This window comes from Martes martes (assembly GCF_963455335.1).
Source record: "Martes martes genome assembly, chromosome: 10".
Classification (NCBI taxonomy): Eukaryota; Metazoa; Chordata; class Mammalia; order Carnivora; family Mustelidae; genus Martes; species Martes martes.
Genome location: NC_137898.1, coordinates 79,047,299 through 79,071,412, shown reverse-complemented (window position 1 = coordinate 79,071,412; position 24,114 = coordinate 79,047,299). Strand labels below are relative to the sequence as shown.

The following is a 24,114-nucleotide window of genomic DNA, read 5'->3' as shown; positions in this document are numbered from 1 at the left end:
ACACACACGTGACCAAAGCTGCAATGTTTTCGCAAGGCCAGGGCGTGGGTAGACACCCTAGCGAATCCTGGCAAAGTTCGGTAACCTGCGCTTCTAGGCCGGAAGGTGAATGAACAGGGGATGGAGGCGGGCCAGGCCTGTTTCGAGGTAAGGGTGCAGCCTCGACAGGGGAGCACGGGGCGTCTGGAGAGCACAGGGCGACCACGCATCCCCGGCCATTCCCCAGGATGGGGTGAGACTCTGGGCGCAGAGTGCTTTGAAGGGTGAGGAAAAGCAGAGAGGCGCCAGGACCGAGCCTATTCGAACCTGAGCCACTTCTTACCGAGATTTGAGAACCAGAGGTCGCAGAGACCGATGCTGCCGCCATCTTCCTGCCTACCGAGAGGACCTCCGCAGCCCTGGGGGGGTCCGGGTTCTCGAGCTCTTCCTTCAGATTCGAGAGCCGCCCACCAGGGGCGACCCTAAGCCGAACCCCTGATGGAAGGGGTTGGGGTCCTGGTGCCCGGTCTAGAAACCCCTGCACACACCCCCACAGGGACACCCACGCTCAGAGTGCACACGGAAAAAGCAACACGTCCTAACGGACGTCTTGAGTAGCCAATCAAAAAAGCGGACGTCTTCCGGTAGTAGGAGAGATTCCGCCTCTTCCCTCGCTGACGTCACAAGGTAGCGCATCGCTGAAACCGCGGGCGAAGCTAACGCTGAGGGCTACCCCACGGCTCTGAGGGTACTCTACAAAAGGGCGGGCCACATCGAGGAGGAAACGTGGGCCACGGGTTGTGTTGTCTCCAGTGGCAATTGAATAGAATGACTGAAACAGAATAAAATGAGAAGTTCCAACACTCCATCCGTTCCCTTGGACTAGACGCCGGAGAGAGCGTCAGCTGGAGTCGGAGACGCCTCTCCAGGTGAAGTACTTAGCTTTTGACCAATAACAAATAGAATCAGGAGGGACTTTAGTGATTTGGTCCAATAGCAGTCAAGGGGAAAAAAAGAGTGGAGGCAGAGAGTAAACCTTCACGAACACTTGCCCAATTGGATTGGGGCGTTCTCAGTGAAACCTAAGACTGGCTGCTACACACAGGCGCTACTGGCGCCTTTGGGCGGGGCGAGTTTGAAGCGGATTTCGCGCGCAGAGAGCGTCGGTCCTTCATTGGCCAGCAACTTCCTCCCTTTGTGGGAGCTCCCAGCATAGTCGGCGTTAGGGGTTGGGAGGAGCGACTGACTGACGCAGTAGCCATCCCAGCCAATCAGAGATGGGGAAGCGAGGCCGAGAAGGAAGCGGATCCACTGCCGCGCAGCTAAACCGCATCGAGCTATCCTCTTCGTCTCCCTCCGCCGCTATAGGGGCCTAAGCGGGAGCGGCTGGGACGGCGTCAGCCGGGAGGGCTGGGGGCGGAAGTGGAGGCGGAGGGAGACGGTGCAGACCGCAGGGCCTTTGGGCCTTAGCGGCGAGGTTCTGGTGGGCGCGAGGCAGGGGAGGGGGAGGAGCCCGCGGCCCGGGCGGCGGCGGCGGCGGCGGCGGCGCCCGAGTTCCCCGTAGGGCCCCGCCTCGGAGCGGGCGGCGGTGGAGGAGGAGACTGAAGAGCAGGATGGCGGCCTCGGCCCTGTACGCCTGCACCAAGTGTACCCAGCGCTATCCCTTCGAGGAGCTCTCCCAGGGCCAGCAGCTCTGCAAGGTCCGTGGGCGCTGGGCGGCGGGCGGGCGGGGTTTCCTCGGCCGGAGCCCGAGGGAAGCTGGGTGTCTGCTGCGCTGCAGCCCGGCTCTCTTCGCCCGCGCCTTGGGCGCTTGGAGCTCTTTCTTGCCTCCTCACTCGGGACCCCTTTATCGAGGACGTGGGCATCAGATGGGAGGGGCCCCTGAGAGAAGACAAGATTCTGCCCTCTTCCAGGCGGCCCAGGAGGGGGCCGGGCCCCACCAACATTCAGGGGTCTCAGGGGTGGGGCTGAGTGAGGCGGCAGCCACCTGTCTATGCCGCAGAAACCCTGGGGTGGAGATGTTTTCACCTCGGTTTTCTGCCTGGACTGTCCTCTCCTTCCACCGGGAGGCAGGGGACGGTTTTTGCACTTTCTTGCTAGGAACCTGAAGCCGCAAAGCTGATGGCATCCTTCTTCCCTGTCCAGGAAAGCGAAGCGACTGGTTTGGGGACAGAATGCTCTATGATTTGGAGCTCCTCCCATCCTATTAAAGCCAGGATGCTGTCTGTGAACAACGGTGCAAAATTTTAAGTAGTTTCGCATTTAACCAACCCTTGAAATCGGCCCTGACAGCTTTCTTAATTTGTAGCATACCCCCCACATCAAGTAAAGACAAAGACACCTATGCTTTCCCTAAGGAAATATGCTGTAATTGGCCACTTATATGATAAATTACTCAATTGTGTACGTTGGGGGATAGGTACTACTGATGTTTTAGGAATTTGACTAGGTTGTGTAATAGTTTTCTACCAGAAAAGTGAAATTGGGGACTTTGAGATAGATACTAATATATTGTCTTATTACAGGAATGTCGGATTGCGCATCCTATTGTAAAATGTACTTACTGCAGATCAGAATTTCAACAAGAGAGGTTTGTATACTGAACAGTTTTTGATTGTTAAAGACACAGTTGTCTGTAAGGAATACTGGGGGGTTGTCATCCCGTATTTGTGGTGAAATATTCATAAATATGGTTTATTCTCTTAAATTTTAAGTTGTAAACCTTTTATATGTGCTGGGAGAGACTATGTTGACACAAAATTAGTGGCTGTTTTACAATTAGACCAGTTTAGTCTTGTGGACTAAAAACGCAGACATAAAGTTACTGTTAAGCTGTAAAAATGACAAAACATTAGTGCTGACATGGACCTCAAGAAAGGTCTGTATTGTTACCAATTATCTTCCAAGGTGAAATCTAGTAACTTGTTACCAGTGGAAGAAGAGCACATACTTTTTAACAGGGTGATTTCTTGTTAAAGGATCAGAGCTCTTATAAGAGAGTAGCCTAAGGAGAAGAACAAAGTATTTCTTCATAAGTAGATTACTGGCATCATAATAGTGGGGAAGGCCCAGAGGAAGGTTAGGTAGGCACTGAGATATAAGGCTGTGCATAAACAATGGTAAATGTGAAGATTTTGGAACTAGATAGGAAACATTAGGATTTTTTTCCCCTTTGGTTTTTTTTTTTTCCTTTACTAAAAGATACACAATAAAAATGTGTAAAAACATTTATCATATATTTAAAGTTAATGAAAGAGGAGAAAATGTATACAATACACATCCCTAAGAAGATCCTTGGTCTGTATTAGAGGAAGTTTTAGGAACTACTAAAGCAAATGTCAAATATAAACTGTATTTGCTTTAGTTCGACAGTGTGCTAATTACCTCAGAAAGCTATGTAAATTTGATCATCTATATTCAATTTCCTTTTCAGCAAAACTAATACAATTTGTAAGAAGTGTGCTCAAAATGTGAAGCAATTTGGCACGGTAAGTATGTTTTACATTTTTATTTCATGTTATTGTTACTAGTGTTTTTCACAAAATGGACTTTGTAAAAAATATATATGGTTATGTCCTTAAATAGTTAAGATGTTAAAATATTCCAGGAAAGAAATTTTCTGTAGACTGTCTGATTGGATGACAGTCCAGTCAGAGGATGACAACGTTTAAAAACAGTACTATTATGCGCATGTTTTGTGTATATTGAATTTCAGTGTGAAGTGTATGATTTTATTCTTCAAAGGCTCAAATATAACAAACTCCTGGTTATGGAGAACCTCCTTATCTATAAAATTTGCATAATCACACTCCCCCCCCCCCCTTCAGAACCTCTAACAGCTTTTATGTAGTAGCACAGTTCAGGCACTTATTCTTAAAAGTCAGGACATTATGCTAGTATAATTTTTTTCTCACATGTATAGGACAGTCATTATTGGTATAGTACTGTTATGATTGGTCAAAGTGCTGGCCTTAAGGTTCTGTAAAATCCTGAATTGTCTTTTGAGTATCAAAGAAAATCAAGGTATGTTTGTTATAGTTTAGGTTGAATATGCTTGTGGCAATTCTTAAGGTGAAAGCTCACGGGTAATGTATATTCATTTCATCATCGATACCTGTATGTGATAAAAAAAAAAAACTGTTAAATGTTTTTTTAATAAATGAAACAGTAATAAGAGTAACTAGGTTATTAAATTAGTTCATGCTCCTAAATACTGGATGCATGAAACTTTTCTATCAGTGTGTACCTTTATTTTAATCCTTTGAGAACTTTTTCACATATAGCTTTTATATAACATACTATCCAATCATAAATACGTTTCTCATGACGTTATTTAAGAGAGTTAACAAAAAGTTGCATGACTCTAGAAATAAATGTTAGTAAATGAATAGGAACATGAAGAATGTCATTAAATGTGACAGGGTAACATATTTAACAGAAAGCTTTTTTATCTCCTTAATTAGTCCTAGAAATATGTCTGTATACAGGTATATGTTTTATGCAGCAAATTTTTAATTAATTTTTAAATGTCTCAGTTAAAATGTGTATCTGCTTTTCAGCCTAAGCCTTGTCAGTACTGTAACATAATTGCTGCATTTATTGGTACAAAGTGTCAGCGTTGTACAAATTCAGAAAAAAAATACGGACCACCTCAGACCTGTGAACAGTGCAAACAACAATGTGCTTTTGATCGAAAGGAGGAAGGAAGAAGAAAGGTATTTATATTATGATATCTTCTGGAAATTAAATGAAACACACAGGTTGAGAGTTACTTTAATGACTACACTAATGCTACATGATGTATCCTTTGGGTCCCTGAAAATGGTTAGATGGAAGTGCAGGAACAGTGCATTTTCTCCATGTTTGCATCATACATAGATTTACGTTGATCAATTGAGATTATTATATTTTAAAAAAATACTCTGTGGTAGCTATTCCGCACCATTTGTTCTAACCATTGTTAGAACAAAATCTAACATTTTGTTCAGGAAAATTACTAACTGCTTTTAAATCCTTTCAGCTACTTACCCTTTTGCTCGTTACTTGAAGTCGCTGGTGTGAAAAAATACCTGATGGCACATTAACACGTATAATTCAAAGTTAGTCTTGTGCCTTTTGACTTGGGGCTCATGTTTTCAACCATTGTTTGTTTTTCTCTGCCTACAGTGACTTAAAAAGTATGTGTGTGTCTGTGGCATTCCTCTGCTGGTCGGCATTCATATAAGCCTCCTGTTGTCTGTCAGTTCTGTTGAGTTGGAGGATGACTGTCTCTTTGAGAAGCTCCCCAGGTTCTTCAACAGCAGTATATGTACCCTAGTTGTGAGACATGTCCCTCCAGCAGTTCTTGTGTGAACAAGTAGAAGAAAGAAACTTTGTTTTATTTTTTTAGGGCTTAGTCTTAATTCTGGAAGGAAGGCTCTTTTCCTTCCTCTTGACAAATGTACAATTGATCCTCATTATTCGTGGTGGATAGGTTCTATAAAGTTGCAGTGAACACTGAATTAGTGAATATTGAAGTATTGCTTCTAAAGGGGCACTATAGGATTAGATTCTTGCTCTGGTCACAACATGGTAATCATTTGATCAATACTTAATCTTGTTTTGTGCATGTTTCTCTTCAGAGACATCTTACGTAACATAAATTGTTCAGTTCCATTGAAGTCATGGCAAACAGCACTATATGCCTGACGGAACTTACCTGAGATATGTATTTTCTGCATAAGGTATATCACAGCTTTCTTGTGCTAAAGAACACTATACATCACTTCAGCAGTACACTTGGGGACTGTTATAAGCAGTGGAATCACCGTTAAGAAAGCACAAATGTAGAAAACATGGCACTAAATAGACTGTGAAAAGAACACTTGTTTATGGTGTAAGAGCTGAAAGAAGAAGACCACAGTGTCACCTTGTTAAACCTCTGCAGGGAATGTCTGCTGTCCATCTACAGAAATGTTTTGCTGCCGCGTGCATGTTCGTGAATGATCATGAAAGTGCTGCAAGTTGATTTAGGGGTTACAGATAAATTTTAGCAAGAAGGTGGTGAATTTGCAAATGGGAAACCTGGGAATAATGAGAATCAAATGTATATATTTGAAACATATGTATATATGTTACTCAAGCTCTCCTTATTTCTAACAATTTTCACTGTAGTGGGAATTACTTTGTCATTTTAGTAATTACACAGTGACTTAAGAATTCAGGCCGGTGCTTAGGTAAGATTCTTTGAAATATGTCAATTTATGCTTAATTCCCTGTAATAAGAAAATAAACTTTTCTCTCAAAATTAAAAAAAACCTCAAAACTAATGGAAGTCCATAGATCATCCTCACCAATTTTATGACCAGATGAGCATTTTCCCAAGTTTCATGAAAGTCTTATTTTATTTCTATTTTGTAATGATCTGTGTGTGTGTGTGCATGTGTGTGTGAGAGAGCGTGCACGAGTCTGCGTCTGCGCTAGAACTTGAATAGTTTATTTTTCACTTAAACTCAGTTTATAGGTACATTGAATCTAATACAAATATTTTCTTTAAAAAGGTTGACGGAAAGTTATTATGCTGGCTCTGTACTTTATCATACAAGAGAGTTTTGCAGAAGACAAAAGAACAAAGGAAGAGCCTGGGATCTTCACATTCAAACTCATCTTCTTCATCTCTTACCGAGAAAGACCAGCATCATTCAAAACATCACCACCACCATCATCACCATCACCATCGTCACAGCAGTAGCCATCACAAGTAAGTACTTCCAAATCAGGTTTTCTAAAATCCTCTTGGCACTTAATGCCATGTATTGATGTTTAACTTTTTGCAAATACTACTTTTGTACAAGTCTGGTTTCTGTTGTACATGGTAAGCATCTTGAGTGTTAGGGGCCTTTTCCCTACTTTATTCAGTATACAGGTGCGCCTTATTTTATCACATTTTTTTCCTTTATTGTGCTTCACAGATACTCATTTTTTAACAAATTGAAGGGTTTTGGTAACCCTGTGTTGAGCAAGTCTGTGGGCACCATTTTTTTAAAATATTATTTATGTATTTATTTGACAGAGAGAGAGATACAGACAGAGATCACAAGTAGGCAGAGAGGCAGGCAGAGAGAGTGGGGGAAGCAGGCTACCTGCTGAGCAGAGAGCCCGATGCAGGACTCAATCCCAGAACCCTGAGATCATGAGGTGAGCTGAAGGCAGCCACTTAACCGATTGAGTCACCCAGCCGCCCCTGCGGGCACCATTTTCCAACAGCATTTACTCACTTCACATTTCTGTATCACGTTTTGGTGATTCTCAACAATATTTCAAACTTTTTCTTTATTAAATTTGTTATGGTGATCTGTGATCAGTGATTCATGACTTGCTGAAAGCTCGGATGACATGAACATTTTTTTAGCAATTTTTTAATTACTTTGTTAAGGTATCTAGTTGTTTTAGGTATAATGCTTTTGCACACTTTAGTAGACTATAGTATAGTATAAATATAAGTTAGGTGCACTGGGAAACCAGAAATGTATTTGACTTGCTTTATTGCAGTATTATTTTTATTACGTGGTCTAGAACCCAACCCAAAGTGTCTTTGAGGTAAGCCTGTATAAAATTATACACCTGGAGTGTGTTTAGCTGTTTACCACAAAAATAAAGATAGGACCTTTAGGGAATTACATAAAATTATGATCATATGAAGTAAAAATACAAGTACACCAGAGTTAATACTTCATTGGTTTTATGTTATTAAAGGCCTCAATATTCTTCTTTTGTTTAAATAATCGGTAGGATTTTACTTATAAAAGTTATATTTACAGTTAGAAATACAAATTATAGTCATATGCATAGTTATATTTACTAGTGACTAGGGTATATACATTCAGTGTTTTTGTAGCTCATAATAGAAGTATTTTAAATTTTGAAGTTTCCAAAAGTGTGAAAAATAATCTTTTAAACTAGCAGTATTTTGCTACTTATTTTAAAATACATAGACAGGAATTCTATTCAAATCTAAACAATTACTTGATTTTTAAAGTGCCTTGGGAGGAAAAAGTTATATAGTGGTAGTATGTGTGTGATATCAAGTTTTTGAATTGTGGTTTTAGTCTTCATGGAAAAATCAAGAATATATTAAACACAAAATGGACAAAACCAGGGACATGATAACCAGTTTTCAGAAGAATTTGTTTTTTCCCCAAATTTCTCTGAGTCTTTAATATTTTAGGTAGATAAAACATAATTTCATTTATAGAAAATTGATGCCTATAATATTAAGAACAGGTTTTTAGAATATAATGTAGTGCTAATAAGATCTGATTCTAAATTATAGGCAAGCACATATTATGAAGTTTTATTGAGGTAGTGATGTTCACTTAGCAATTTTTCCACTTGCCTTACCCTGTTGTACTTTCTGCATGCCGTAGTTGTGGAGTGCATAGTGACTTCTAATCTGGCTCTTGTGAAGAAATCTTGTGGTGCTTCTGTCAATATCCCAAGGAACAGAAGAACATAAATCTTTCTTGTTTTTGCCTTTTTAAGAAAAACTGACTAAGTAACTATCACAGACCTATTCCTGAAACTCAACTGAAGTGTCCTTTTCTCCTGTCCTTTACAAATTTTTGTTAGTGTGTGATAGGACACGGAGTATGTTTATAAAGATCAAATTCTGTGACAGTAACTTCATCTTTAGAATAACAGGTGTCAAAAGTAAAAGGAATAAGGATGGTATTGACCCTTAATTTTTTTTCCTTTTTATTGCTTAAGAAATAGAAATACTGTTTTGTATTTGATGGATATAGACCATTTAGTGAGTAGGCAACCCATTTGTGAAGTTCTATTTTAATTTTAGTAGGTTAGAACAGTTAGGAGGAGTGTACATACTATGATACATAGTGGTGGGTGGGGTGGAGGAGAGCAAAAGCAAGTCAATCTGGATCCAGGAATGGCCACCTCAGAAAGCAAAGATGTGAATTCCAAGCGTTTTTGTTAAGCCTTTAAAATGTGATTGTTCTCACTTTGAGAGCCGGATAGTGCTGTTAATTCATGTGTGATTATATGGCTTGCTGATGGTTATGATGAAATTTGTAAAAGAAAGAGCAACTGAATTCCGCAGTCATGTTGCAATTTATTGCCATAAATAGAGAATAACTCAGGTTTATAGAATTACAGCATTTTCCCCCAACTAGGTATTTATTTACAGCTGATTTTTAAGAACATGATCTGATTGTTTTGTTTTGTTTTTTTTGCTTGAAAATTTCAAAGCTACAATAGTAAATTTTATTCTTGCAACTGTATGTATGTATTTTTATTTATTGTGTATGCTACTAGTAATGTATGATGTGTTTTTATGTATATGAACTCAACTTAAGTTTGATATTCCTATAAGGTATAAATTATACCCATTTCACAGATGAGGGAACTAAAGCTCAGGAATTTTAAGAGTAACTGGCAAAAAGGTCACACAGCTTAGGTCTTTTAACATCTTTTATTGTATAAATATGTGGCGCCTGGTACGTGGAAGATGCTCTGTACATGTTGAATCAATAAATTAGGGGTTAATGCAGGATTGGCTGATATGTAACTGCAGGAAAACTTGTAGGGTTCATAGTAAATTATAAAGTCATTATTAGTGTTATGGCATAATGGAAAAGAATTAGTGATAAAGCATTTAATTATAAGTAAAAGTAAAATCAGTTCTTACTATAAAATTCCCAGTATTTTCAGTATGTCTCTTCTATAGTCCTGACTCAAGAAACATCAAGAGACTTTGGAGAGGGTTCTTAGGAAAACTAGGAAAGAAACAAGATTATTTCCTGGTTCAACTTGACACACTATTCTGAGCAACTGGAATTACTCTAAAGGAGGATTATTAGGAAGGCCTTTAAAGATCAAACATTTTCTGTCTGAAATAGTAGGGGCAGCCTAAATATGAAGATTGTCATACTTCATAATTAGTAGAGCCTGGTGGGTTTCGTGCTTATATACCCCAACTTTTAGTATGATATTAAATTGGCTTTTGGAAAATGATCTGATAAAAGAGAGAATTTGATCTCTATCACTATACCTTTGTTAAAGAACTTAGTAGCAATTGCCTAGCACTTACTTGATTTGAATTTATCTCCATACAATGTGATTTCTTTAGAATATGTTAGCTTAGTTCAAACACTTAATTGAATATTCATTCTCTATGCAATTTGAGTCCATTGGAAAGAATGTTGTTAAACATATGTATTAAATAAATGTTGTTGTTAGATGTCATTTATATATTTTTCAGAATCAGCAATCTGAGTCCAGAACAAGAGCAGGGACTGTGGAAACAGAGGTAAATATGTTAACATATTTTCCGAAGTATTTTGATACATATATATTCTTTTAATGTGCCATCCCTTTAACTTTATTACTTAGGCTTTTAAAAAATCAGTGATATTCAGTAATATTTTAGGGGAAAAAGAATAACTTATCACTTGGTGGCTCTGCCCTTTTTACTCTAATTATTCTTATTAATGTTTGGTTTCAGCCATAAATCCTCTGCAGCAATTCAGAATGAAACTCCAAAGAAAAAGCCCAAATTGGAATCTAAGCCATCTAATGGAGATAGGTAAAAATGAATTCCTTTAGCGCTACGAAAATTCAAGTTAGTTGAATAGTTACAGTTGATTGCCAGTTATGGCTAGGTAAAAGAATAGAAACATTTATCTTCTGCATTGACCTTTTTGAGTCACCTAGAAGAGTAACCATAATTAGTTAACAGTTTTAACTTAATTTTGGCAATGAGCAAGTGGCACTGAACTGTTGTTCTATTTGGGGAATACATTGGGTTTTGAAAAAAGGAGAACAAATCTGAATAGAACATTCTCTTGATCTTAATTATTCTTCAGTGAAACACAAATCTAAAAATCTAATTGTTATGTTTTAAATTGACCTGCTTGGAAAATGTATTTAAAGTATTATGAGCGTGAGTTTGTTTTTAGTTCATTAGCCAAAAGTTTGCTGATGTTACTGTACAAATTGGCTGCCTATTGCTTTACACTAGAAGTATTGACCCCCTAAAAGCTAATACTGAATTATATTTCTGCAGGTGTATGTAATGTGTGCCATTAGTAAGGTAATTTGCCAGTTGCATCCATTTCTGTCAGGTACATATTTTTTTGCATTAGCCTTAAGGATGTTTGTGGAATTGTCTAATTTATGCAATTTGAACACCTGCTAATTTTCCTTCTACTTCATTTAACTGTGTTTTACTTTTTTCTTTTTAGTAGCTCTATAAATCAGTCAGCAGATAGTGGGGGAACAGACAATTTTGTCCTTATAAGTCAACTGAAAGAAGAAGTGATGTCACTTAAACGTCTCTTACAGCAGAGAGACCAGACCATTTTAGAAAAAGATAAAAAGGTAAGAACATGGTTCATTGAAGCCTGCTAAGATTTACATCTTAAGTTATGCTTGAAAATGCAAGTTTTATTAGACTTCAGTAATTTGGTAATTTTGTGGGTAATTCATATAAGACAAGACACATTATAGGTGAAAATAGTCTTTCAGAATTTTAGTTTTAAGAATTAACTGAGAGCTAATTAGAATTGTAATAATTTCTGAACATTAGTTTTCAGCAAACCTGTAGCTTAAAAATAAGCCTAATGTCTTAATTTAAAAATGACATATAAACGGAATATCCACTATGTAAATTCTTGAGATTTGAGAAAATAGTTGAATTTAGTCTTTGACATGCCAATCGTGTATTTCAATCCAGATCAAATAACTGGTGAAAAGTAGTGTTATGGGAATTTCCTGTGTGGTAGTCTGTGATTAGCAGTAGGTGTCTAAGATCATTTTGTAGGAACCAAGTATACTTCTGAGGACTTTGTCAGTTAGATTAGGAGTGTCAAATATGTTGTCAATTTAGTGAAAAGTTCTAACACTTTCTGTGTAAACTGGAGCAGAATGTTTTCACATATTTGGTCCTTAGTTTTTTAAAAATGGAAGAATTAATACCATCTCAGGAGGTGGTTATTAGGATTACATGAAATATAAAGTACTTACTACAGCTCCTCCCATGTATATAGTGCTCATAGCTGCTATTTCTGATGTTGGGTCATCTTTGAGGGTAGAGCCAACTTTTGTACTTGTTTATAGTCTTAGACTATAAACTATTCTAATTTGATTTATTTTAAATGCCTTCTGCAGTAGGAAAACATTAAAAATATTCCTTTTAAAACTATGAATAAGACTTTATTATAATGAATTATCTCTGTTTCTGAGTATCCATAGTGGTGCTTGAATCTGAGCTTGGCATTTAACAACTTTTGTGTTAAATTTTCCCGTGCCTTGATGATTTAAATAGATTTAAATTTATTTTAATACATTTGTATCTTAGTTTAAGCAAATTCAGTATATGAAATTGAGGATTGACATAAAAATAGAATAGTTAGGAGCATCTTACTTTTTATGGTTCTTTTTGATTAGCAGAATTTTTTGAATTAATGAACTTTTATGGAAATTTGTTTTATGCACAAAATTTTCGAGACATATCTATTGCACAAAGATTTACCTATATTAGCCTAGGAAATCTAGGTAAAATGGAATAACATAGTAAATTTGCTATAAAGTAGTAATTCCAAAACCAAATAGTAATGCATTGTGGAATTTTAACTTTATTAGTTTTTTGGGTTTTTTTTTATAGCATGACTCATCTGTTATGGTGCAGTTTGTTGAAAGTTTTCTACTTTTGTTAGTGTTCCTTTAAAAAAAAAGTAATGGGGCTGGAAATAAGCAGTGTTGTAAGAAAAATAATAATTCTAAGCCTAAAATGCTACATATTTGCTATTTTTTCTTATAATGTAAATCTAAGGCATCCAAGATATTTTTTTAAATTTATTTCACTTTATTCAGTGACTTCTAGAGCTAGCCATGTATCCTCTAGTGATCATGAGGATACAAAAATGAGTAAATAAATTGGACACGATCCTTATCTTCCAGAAATTCATAATCTGAAGGCAACACACAGTGGAGTGACAAGAATAATTATCTTAGTTGATCTGATGTGAATTGACATTTCAGAACAGGAATTCCTTTGTATTGTAATAAACAGAGAATTCAGTTATTCTTTGAATTTGGCAAAAGAAAGGACTTTTATTTGGACAATAAGAATATAATACACCATGACTTCCTTTCTCTTTTTGCTGTTATATATCTATACAAAAAGAACATGCAGGGGCGCCTGGGTGGCTCAGATGGTTAAGCATCTGCCTCCAGCTCAGGTCATGATCTCCAGGTCCTGGGATTGAGCCCCATGTCAGGCTCCCAGCACAGTGGGGAGTATGCTTCTCCCTCTCCCTCTGCCTCTCCCCCTGCTTGTGCTCTTTCTCTATCTCTGTATCTCTCTCAAATGAATAAATAAAATCTTAAAACAAAACAAAAAACGAACAAACCTTTAAAGTTTATATGTAATGAAAACCATTTAAAAATAACCAGAAGCTTTTTTCTCCATGGTTCTGATAATGAAATTATATAATATCAACTTATTTTTTAGTTCAAGGTCATAAGGATTTTGTATTTTTATGTATGTCATTGATTTTTTTTTTATAAAGATTTTATTATTTATCACAAGTAGGCAGAGAGACAGGCAGAGAGAGGGAAGGAAGCAGGCTCCCTGCTGAGCAGAGAGCCCGATGCAGGGGCTCGATCCCAGGACCCTGGGATCATGACCCGGGCCGAAGGCAGAGGCTTTAACCCACTGAGCCACCCAGGCGCCTCTATGTCACTGATATTTAAGAAGAAAATGTAGCTTCCTCAAACCACTGATTTTTTTTCCTTACATTTGTCTAAGTTAGCAAAAATTTTAAATTAACTCCCTTTTCTTTCTCATTCCATGTTAGTTTTATTTCTGTACTTTGTTCTCCATTTTACCTCAAGTCTTAGGTGATACCGGATACATAATACTGGATGTAAATTTTAAAGTAAAAGCATTGTAGCTCATGGTTGATAAAACCACTCCTCTTTGTACTTTCCCATTATGACATTTTCCTCTTTTGTCATTAAAAGATTATTTTAACCTGAAATCACCGTTAACATTTACTTTGTTTATATATAATGTGAAGTATATTGTAAATGAAGCATTTTTCTGTGGTATAAGCCATTAAACTTTCCTGTTGGCATACCAGTTGCCAAACTCTGTGTCCAGCAAAGCCATTTTTAAATTGAAGCAAAAAAAGGCATCTTCTCAAAAGTTTTACTGACAGTTCAGTATTATCTTAACTTTAAAATATACTATAATAGGGGCACCTGGATGGCTCAGTGGGTAAAGCCTCTGCCTTCAGCTCAGGTCATGATCTCAGGGTCCTGGGATCGAGCCCCGCATCAGGCTATCTGCTCAGCAGGGAGCCTGCTTCCTCCTCTCTCTCTCTGCCTGCCTCTCTGCCTATTTGTGATCTCTCTCTGTCAAATAAATAAATAAAATCTTAAAAAAAAATAAAATAAAATAAAATAAAATAAAATATACTATAATAAAATAGAATTTCATTTCAAAAAACAAATTCTAAATAAGTTGTAAAACTCAGGAAGCTGCTAACATCTTCCACTTCTATTATGAATTGTGAATTTATAATGAAGGATGTTTAAAATGATGTTTGTGCATGTGTTTTTTTACATATGCACATATGTAAATTTATATGCTTATTTTTCTGTTCCTTAGCTAACTGAACTAAAGGCGGACTTTCAGTACCAAGAGTCAAATTTGAGAACAAAGATGAACAGTATGGAAAAAGCTCACAAAGAAACTGTGGAACAACTTCAGGTAAATGACATTGTTTACATGTACTGTTATGCAAGGAAAGCTAACCTTGCTTAATTGTAAATAATACTGTCTTAGACTGGTATTGGTATCTCTATTTTATGTGTATTTGGTGCATTTTCAGCTTTAATTTTGACTTTTTAAAGATTTTTTTTTTTATTCATTTGAGAGAGGGAAAGCAGGAACCAGGGGCATGGGGAGAAGCAGACTCCCTGCTGAGTGGGGAGCCCATTGCTGGGCTTGATCCCAGGACCCTGAGATCATGACCTGAGCTGGAGGGAGACACTTAACCTGCTGAGCCACCAGGCCACCCCGATTTTGATTTTTTACCATTTCTTAATCCTTTTCCCATTAAGAGTTAATGCTTGAAATCACTTGGTAAGGGAATTGAGTATATTCTGAAAACTTTTGCCTAAACTTGTTATGGGGTTTTCAGAGGAGGATACCAGTGGAGTACATTTGGTTGATCATTGCATGAAAAACAAAAAATTAAAGATCGGATTCATGAAACTAATGAAAATAAGGTCTTTAGTACATTGTACAGTCATTCTTGTTTCTTTCCAGATTATGGGAAGGGAGGTGGGTGTACAAAGCCAATTCTCAGGGACCTCAAGTGGAGGAAATTTATGCTACATGCAGTGATGAAAGGCAAAGGAGTGCACTTTAACCTTTGTACTGTGATTTTCAAGGTGCCAAATAGGATTCTGTGTGCTGCAGCAGGGAGCCTCTAGTGATCAAGGCCAAGGCCAGTCTCCCAAGAGTACTGCAAGGTATACTCAGGAGGATTCCAATATACAGAACAACTGAATGGTGAAGCCAAGAGTCACCATAGTGACAGAGAGGGCAGTATCTGATGTCCGGCATGCAGAGATGGAGAGCATCCAGCAGGGATAGACATTACTCCCTTATTTAAGCCTTTTCCACCTCGGTTTCATAAATTTAGAAATCAAACCACACTAAATTAATTACATGTTCTGTCGATACACATTCTCACATCTGAGGAATTAATCTTTGGGTAATAGGGCTTTTAAACTTTAGTAATTTTAAGTCTTAAAGGCATAGAGGGTGCGTACCAGCACATAGAGTTTAGACTTCATGGGGGAGTGTAGCTTGGGAAGGAAGGGAGTAATACTGCCCTGAGTTTTTGTTTGTTTTTTTCATTGTAAAACCAGGGTATATGTGCTATTCCTGCCTTTTGGTTTGTATTACTCATACATCTTTGAAGGTAGCTTAAATTGCATGAAATTGTAAAATGGATTTAGGAACCTGAATTTCAGTTACAGCCCAAGTCTTAACATTGGTCTTACAAAGAGTTTTAAAGAGAAACTTTGTGTAGAACCTGGCACATAGTAAGCACTCAAATAATTTGTTGAATGAGTGTTGATTTATGGAAGTGTCCATCTGCCTTCTGTCCTGAGAAATTGCCCATATAATTGTCGTTCTTGGACATTATCATCTACCAGTATATATTTGCTTTATGATTTTCTCATTTTTCTCATTCAATTATTATTGCTGAATGATTACCTGGCAACAGAATCTTCTGCCTCATGATCTCTGATTTAGAGTGGTGTAACCAAAACTCTGGAGTAAATCCAGAATCGAGGTAACAGAAAAACTGTGAGCAATACTGAAGTTTATGATAAAACTTAGTATGACTCACTGTCGAAAAGAGCAGTGTGTTTTATTTTGTTGGGGACCTTCTCTTTGACATCTTATCCTGATTGGTATCTTAGCCTAATAACTCTTGGTCAGTAGCTGAACTTCCATGTAATAGAATAGCAACTAATGTTTAGATAGAAGTATGACATTTCTAACATGATTTTACGTAGGCTGTCTTATTTGTTCTTTACGATAACTTTGAGTTCCCATTTTACAGATGAAATGGTGGTCACATAATTAATCAGAACTGACATAGAAACCTACATCTTGTGACTCATTAAACTGTACTTTCTCTTGTGTTCCCACCACCTCAGGTCACTCAGGTTTCTGTTCCTTGTTATCAGACCACTTCCCTATATCTTTTGTGTTAATAGTGGGAGACATTCTGTTATAGTTGTATATCCTCTTTTAACTGTAGTCCCTTCAACCATATACTAGTAGGGTTTTCCATTTAGTTGAGTAAACAGTTAACTATTTTTCTTACCTTTTTGTTATAACAAACAACCCTGTAGCAGAAAATTTACTATGTTCTAATAGTTCTCAAAACATTTTAAACTGTTAAACCTGAGAAATAAGCAGTGAGCATCACAAGAAAAAATTGTGCAAAATACCAAAGTAAACAAACAACTTAAGTTGTCTAACAAGAACACCAAATAAAAAGTCTACTTTTTTTTTTTTAGGAGTGAAGTTAATGAAGGGGGAGAGGGGATTAAGATTTGAGTGCCTGCTATGAATCAGCCTCTGTGTTAGGCTAAGTGTTCTATTTATTTGATTAGTTCTTTCAACTCCTTTTGAGGTGGTGGTGAGGTTTCTGTCTTACGTATGAGAACATAGACTCCAGGTTGCACAGCAGGATCTGTGTTACTCCAGGTAGTCTTTCCTTTAGGTCACTGTTTCTAAACATTTTTAGCTTAACTTGTTAAGAGTTTTAAATTATTTGATTTTTGCAGGGTGTGTAATAAAGAAGTAACATTAGGATAAAAATTTTAAGTACATACGTATTTAAGTATTGCATTGTAAAATACATTTTTAATGTACCTAAATTAGAGTAACACACATTTGGACTTATCTCCATTTAACAGCTGATACATTTGTTTTTCGTAAGGGCTTTTTTCTTACATAATTTATCAGCAAATAAATTTATTAGTGTTGCAGTTAGGAGAGAATATATAAATGCAGATTGAAAATTAGCTGCTAAATAAAGGGGAAACTGCTCTCAACACCGAATGTTTGAGTTCTTGTGTTTCATACTTAGACTATGAAAATTATAAACTTTGATTTTTATGGTTGCTTCTTATTGATGACTGAGAAAAGATAATTTGAATGTTATCAATATAAAAGGTTTTGAATAAATATAATTTACAGATCCGATGACAATCTCTTTGAGGCACATTTGCAAAGATACCATTTTTTTATGCCCTTCATTAATCTATATTTTAAAATTTCTGTTAAGATTTGTTTTTGGCAAAGAGAGTCTATGGTAGTTATAAATTAAATAACATGGAGCTAATGGAGCTAACAATAAAAAGAAAACAATTTAAAACTATTACACTGACTAGGATTGGTCAGCTGAGTAATAAACCAGTTGATCATAAGTGCACTCACTTGACTTAATACTAACTGCCGGCATTCACATTATTTGTCTTCTGGGTTTTCGGACTTTTTAATTTTTAAAGGAAAACAAAATCCTGTTAAATTCTTTGTGATTTTCTAGATTTAAAATTGAAATCAAATTTGAAATTAAAAATTTTTTTTTTTTTTTTAAAGAGGGCTGGGGACAGAGAGACAGAGGGAGAGGGTGACGAGAACCATAAGCAGGCTCCATGCCCAGCAGAGTCCGACATGGGGCTGTATCTCATGACCCCGAGATCATGACCTGAACTGAAATTAAGAGTCGGACACTTAAGTGACTAAACCATCCAAGCAACCCCTGAAATTGAAACTTTTAATTACCCCCTTATTTAACGACTATTGAATAAAGAAATGCTGTTAATCAGGCAGACAAACATAAACATGCTTAGGTTTGCAAATGTGAAATTGTTCTAAGAATATTTGCATTTAGGAGGTATGGGTATTGGGGAGAGTTTGGTTGAAGAAAGGTAGGGGAGTAGAAGTACAAAGCTTTGAAAAAAGGTTTATGTTTCATGAAACTGTTTAAGATGTTGTACAGAGAAGGCAGGGTGTTATCTTGCCATACAAAGGCCAAAATTAGAATAGAAGATGAAACACTGAGGTTAAAAAAAAAAAAAAAAAGTATTATCTAGATAATAAAAAATGTTGAAACTTGTGAAGGAAAATAAATGGTTTTCCTACATAAACAAGAGGAAAAAAATTTGTTCCTTTTAGTAGCACTCAGATTCTAGTCTGTTCTCAATACTTTCCCCATTTTGGCTCAAAAACTCCAACAGAAGTGTTTGGTCATTAATATTTTTGTATATATGGAGGGTTCTTATTACCTGGGTTTCCACAGTTAAGAGATCACATAGGGAGACAAAGGCAGTCAAAATATGAAAGTACTCACTTGAAGGTCCCTCTTTACACCTTCCTTTTCACTAAACACTGGTGATTGTCCTAGTGCTTTGGCTCAAAGACAGTGTCTTTGGCAGGTGGAACATTTGAATGAAGGAGACATTCAGTTCAGATCAATGGCAAAGTGAAACTTGGAATCTTTGAAAAATAATTTCATCCTTTCACAGATCTGAAAACGATGATGTGTAGATGTTCAAATTACATCAAAGGCAGTACCTTATGACTGCTGTGGCAATTAAACAAAAATACAATCAGAGAGGAAGGACATTTCTGATGGGGGCTTCAAAAACAATTAGTTGAATAACATTAAATTGACAGGGTCCCTTTGGCAAAGTGATAAAGTGTGAATATTTTTACAAAACAGGCCTCTTTTGCTTATTCTATAAATAGGTAAATATCAAATAGAAGACTTTGTACATTTTGTTGGGCAGTATTCCTCCCAAATCATCATTTGGGTCATTAGTTAGAAAACTTATTTTCATTTTATGTTTTTAAGTTAAAGAGCCAGATTTTTTTTTTTTTGCTTATTTAAAATTTGACCCATTCTTAAATGGATTGCCTAAGTTGCCTTTTTTCTCATTGATTGTATCTTTGGACAACAGTTACATTAATATCAGCATCTACAAAGGGGGCTGATAAACCAATCTAGAATTTTCCTTCTCCATATACAGCATTAAAAAGATAAACCTTAATATACCAACTCATCTGGTCTTAGGGTTTCAATGAAATCTTGTTGTGTAAGTGGAGAGAACAGCATTAAATGAGTAGTATTCTTCAACATGACCTGGTATTTCAAGCATTTTTCATTTTAAATGTTTTTGTCTCCCACAGGCCAAAAACAGAGAACTACTCAAACAGGTCGCAGCATTGTCAAAGGGTAAAAAGTTTGACAAAAGTGGAAGCATACTAACATCCCCTTGAGAAAGTAGTTATTCATGTAGTGTTTCTGCTGAAAATGTAAATTTGAGAAAAATTCTGTGAAGCCCTTAAATTCTGTGTAGTGGAGAAATATTTTTGCACACCAAATGAATTGGCGTGTTTCCTATTCACTTTTGTAACTGATATACAGCATTTTTTAAGTTGTAAAACATTCAAATAAAACTTCAACTGGCTTGAAGTTACTTTTTAATGATTTGATATCCAGGAACTTTTCTGCCAGCAATAGTATTAAACACTTGTAAAGGAGTGCATGAATCGTGCCCTTTATAAAATGCAACATGCAATAATAGAGTGGATGATGGTGTTCAGAAGTCAGAGAAGCAGGGCTTTCGGTTTGTTTTGGTTTTGTTTTTACACTATGCGGATTTCAGATAAACAGTTTTCAATTTAGAAATACAAAAACTTTTAAACAAGGAAAATGGTAAACACTGGTTTTTTTTTGGTAATTGTTTTTACTTTGCATCAACATGAATATAGGAGAAAATCATGGTGCTTTTACTAAATGAACTTCAGAGTATATGTAAATATGTTTTTAAAAGTTACATCATTAACATTAGTTAGTAAACTAGTATTTTCATTATTGGTATAGGAATTAATGTTTATTGTACAGTATCCAAGGTAAAATGTGTTCTGTTTTGTACAAACTACTGTAGATTTTTACTTACAAGTGCCTTTTTGCCACCTAATGTTTTTATTTATAGGAATGCCAATCTTTTGTACATACAGTTTGTTTTAAAATCATGTTTAATAAATGTTTGTATATAAATGCATATGTACAGAAGCCTATTTCAAAAGGAAATCAAAGTTGTTAGTAAAATGTTTGAGATTCCATTAAGAACTGATAATGCATATAGACTCTAGATGATTTTGTGGTTTGTTTCTGTGTGATATGAGAAGCTGTTGGTCACTGAATTCATTGAATTATGTAAAAATACTTCCCCAAAGATTTAATTTTAAATCATTTCTGATAGAGTAATTTTATTTTTTATGTCATATGGCTTCATGTTCATATTTCGTGAGTTACATGTTCTTTATTTTTCTTTTATAGAAGTTTTTAAAAATTTATAATTTTTCTGCAGTGGTCCATATATCTGCTTTCCCTATAATATGTGGTTATCTAAGTTAATATTTATGTACACCATATTTGATTTGTAATTTTAAAGCAAATCTGGAAAAATTTAAATAACTTAAATCAATCCATGAGTATCTTTGAATAAATTGGAATCTACTGTAAGATACAGGCACTATTTATAAGAAAATTATATCAGAGTCTTTAAAATTGTCTATAAAAGGTTAAGTAGGTTGGGATAAGTTATGTAAAGTTATTGACTAATTATTTTCTGATCCATTGGTTTTCAGCCTTTAATGCAATTGATCTCCTTAATAAATGCAAGTTCAAACTTTCAGTTCAATTGTAAAGCATCAGGCAATGCTAGATACACTGTATAGAGTGGGAGAGATTTCCTTCTCTTAGGAATTTATGGGCAAGGATTAAATTTAAGTAAACTGTTGATAAATTTATTAGTTTTTAAGTTGTTTTTAAACTGATTATAAATGTCAGGTCAAAGATCATCTTTTCTCAACACAGGATGGTTACAATAATTGTTTTTAATATAATCGATGTTTCAGGAGATGATTCCTGCAGTTTTTCATTATATGTTGATATCAAATAATTCTTTGTCCAATTTGAAAACATTATCTAGGGTAATTTTGAAGTAATATAGCAAAAGATTGAATTAATCATACTTGACTTGGAAAAATTAAACCAGTTTATTTTTATGAGCTCTTCATGCAATAATCTTCCTAAATTTAGTACTCTCAACAATGATAGATAATGCCTTCTTAACACAGATTTTAATGTTTGCAGGATTTGCTAAATTCGTAAGGTAGTCATTACCTTTCTTTGAAATTTATAGTTTTATATTCTGGTTTCATAACCATTTATCAATCCACAGTGCTCATTATAGTTTTAAAATAAATTGTGTAATAGTTCTTATAACATGTTGGAGCTGCTACTAAAAACCAAGGTGCCCCTTCCCCCTTTTTTAGGAAACAGATTAAAAATTGAAAACTCAGTCTCAGTCATTAAGCTTTGTAAATTCTAAGACTAAAACTTTTTAGGGGCTTCACAGTATTTAGTCCTAATTAAATGCCCTCTCGTTATTCCATGACCTTATTTTATAACTTAATTTTTTTGCAATTGTATAAACTAGTAATTGAGTCCCAGTCCTGGATCTGTAGTGTATTGACATAATGAGCTGATATTTAAATGTGGACCTGTAAGGAGATACTATGGTGTGCCGTATTGTGCTTTTTAGCCCGTTTTCAGCTATTAATTAGCATTTACCAGTGAGGGTCATTTTGGCTCAAGTTATTTATGTATTAATAGCCTGTGAATATTGCAGTTCTTTTTAGATTGTATTGGTCTAAATATGCATTTTCTGGTGAACCTGGTAAGCTGTTCACATGTATAGACTATTGAAATACTGTACTTGTACACATCTGACTGTTGACATTTTGTACTTTTTTCTAAATCCAGTATTTCACAATAAAAACTTGTCAAAATTTTTCTACTAGTTTTCTATTGCTTCTGCAACAAATTCCATAAGCTTAGTGGCTTAAAACAGCATAGGTTAATTCTCTGATAGTTCTGGAGACCAGAAGTCCAAAGTCAGTTTTACTAAGCTAATGTCAAAGTTGGCAGAGCTGGTTCCTTCTGGAGGCTCTGGGGAGAATCTGCTTTCTTGCCTTTTCCAGCTTTTGGAGCTGCATTCCTTGCATTCTTTAGCTCCTTGCCCCTTCCTCCATCTTCAGAGCTAAAAAAAATGTAGCATCTTCAAGTCTCTCTAGCTCTGTAATCATATGGTCTTCTCTCTTTGGTCATGGTATCTCCCTCTGCTCCCTCTAATAAGGACGTTATTGGGCCCACCTGGATGATCAGGAGTCCTCATATCTCAAATTCTTAGTCACATCTGTTGTCACATAAGGTAACCTATTCATAGAGATTAGAACGTGGACATTTTGGGGGACCATTACTGAGCCTCTCATAAGCTTCATCTACATTTTCCCAGTATGAGGCTTTGAAGTTAACAGATTTGGCAAACACATTCCGTTTTACTACGTGTTCATTAAGACTGCTTTCATGAGCTATTGAGATATTTCAAAGCAATAATAAAGCAAATCAATCTAGATGTAGTTTTGTTTTTACAAACTTTGGAACATGACTAAATACTATGTTGTTTGATAAAATGAGTTAAAGACCTGATTTATAGACCTTTATGGTCTATAGACCTAGACCTTTATAGTCTAGTTGGGGAGACCATATACATGAAAAAATATCTGGAACTTTGGTATTAAAAAGTGCAATAAGAAGCTGATAGCTTTTAGCAAGGGCATCCTAAGAATTGTGGGAAATGTTAGTCTAAGTCATTGCTTTCTCAAACTTGAGCATGCATCAGTCATAGGGCGTTATGGAGGATCTCATGAGGCACATGTAACTGGGCCTCTGCCCCAATGTCTTGAGTGCATGAGTTTGGAATTGGTCCCAAGAATCTGCATCTCTCATTTCCCAGGTAATGCTATTGCTTCTGGCCCAAAGCACATACTCTGAGAACAAGTGGGATATAAAAAAAGGCATGAAAGACTGAAGGGCTAAAGAGTAGAGGCTATTTTGAGAAGAACTGGGGAGTGAACTTGGAAAAATTATTTGGAGCTATATTTTAAAGGCAGTTTGGGTAGACTACTAGAGTTTTGAAAAGGAAATGATGTAAGACCAAATACTGAACATGTTGAGAAGAGCACTACAGGCCATTTTCTCCAACTGCTTTATTTTGTAGCCAAGGAAGTAGAGCTGGAAGTGGTAAATGAGTATTGACTTTTATTAACGCCCTGCCATTTTCCAAAAAGAATTGAGGTACCTTGGTTCAAGTGACTTGTGCCTAGATAGATTGCCACACAAAATCAGTATTAAGGAGGTGTGTGTGTATAGTCGTCCTCTCAGACGTAGCCAAGAGGTTGAGGATGATGAGAATCATCAATTGGTTGTCAATTGGATAGGACAAGCTTATGGGCCGAGAAAAACTTCCATTCTAAACAATGTCTTAGTATATAAGGTGCAGAATTTGTTTTTTAATTGACAAGGGGATAGTAGATGACAAGCCCTGTGGTTTTTCTCTCATGTTTGATGCTGCCATGACTGCATTTGAAATTGTTGTGCTAGTCACCACTTCTCAAGAAAAATG

General features: G+C 36.3%; 2 protein-coding genes across 4 annotated transcripts in view; one reads left to right on the top strand and one right to left on the bottom strand.

Moving 5' to 3' along the window:
* The window catches only part of CEP57 (centrosomal protein 57), a 39,743-nt gene extending 39,144 nt beyond the window's left edge, over positions 1-599 (bottom strand). The window contains exon 1 of one of the 2 annotated variants that reach the window (XM_080816059.1): positions 323-599. Coding sequence is in view for 1 of the 2 variants with exons in the window: in XM_080816060.1 (XP_080672186.1) it covers positions 323-367 (45 nt within the window). In the remaining variant the exon portion in view is untranslated. The remainder of the gene's footprint in view (positions 1-322) is intronic. The other variant, XM_080816060.1, reaches the window with a different exon arrangement.
* Positions 600-1,453: 854 nt separating this feature from the next.
* Positions 1,454-22,442, top strand: FAM76B (family with sequence similarity 76 member B). Of its 2 annotated transcripts, none has more exons than XM_080815168.1 (10): positions 1,454-1,679; positions 2,505-2,569; positions 3,413-3,467; positions 4,539-4,694; positions 6,519-6,718; positions 10,235-10,282; positions 10,478-10,558; positions 11,217-11,352; positions 14,648-14,749; positions 19,766-22,442. In XM_080815168.1, the coding sequence occupies exons 1-10, from the start codon at positions 1,593-1,595 to the stop codon at positions 19,853-19,855; spliced, it is 1,020 nt and encodes a 339-aa protein (XP_080671294.1). In that variant the 5' UTR covers positions 1,454-1,592; the 3' UTR covers positions 19,856-22,442. The 2 variants fall into 2 exon arrangements, with proteins under 2 accessions (XP_080671294.1, XP_080671295.1); XM_080815169.1 differs by having other exon boundaries at positions 11,220-11,352; positions 19,766-20,642.
* Positions 22,443-24,114: the final 1,672 nt, after the last annotated feature.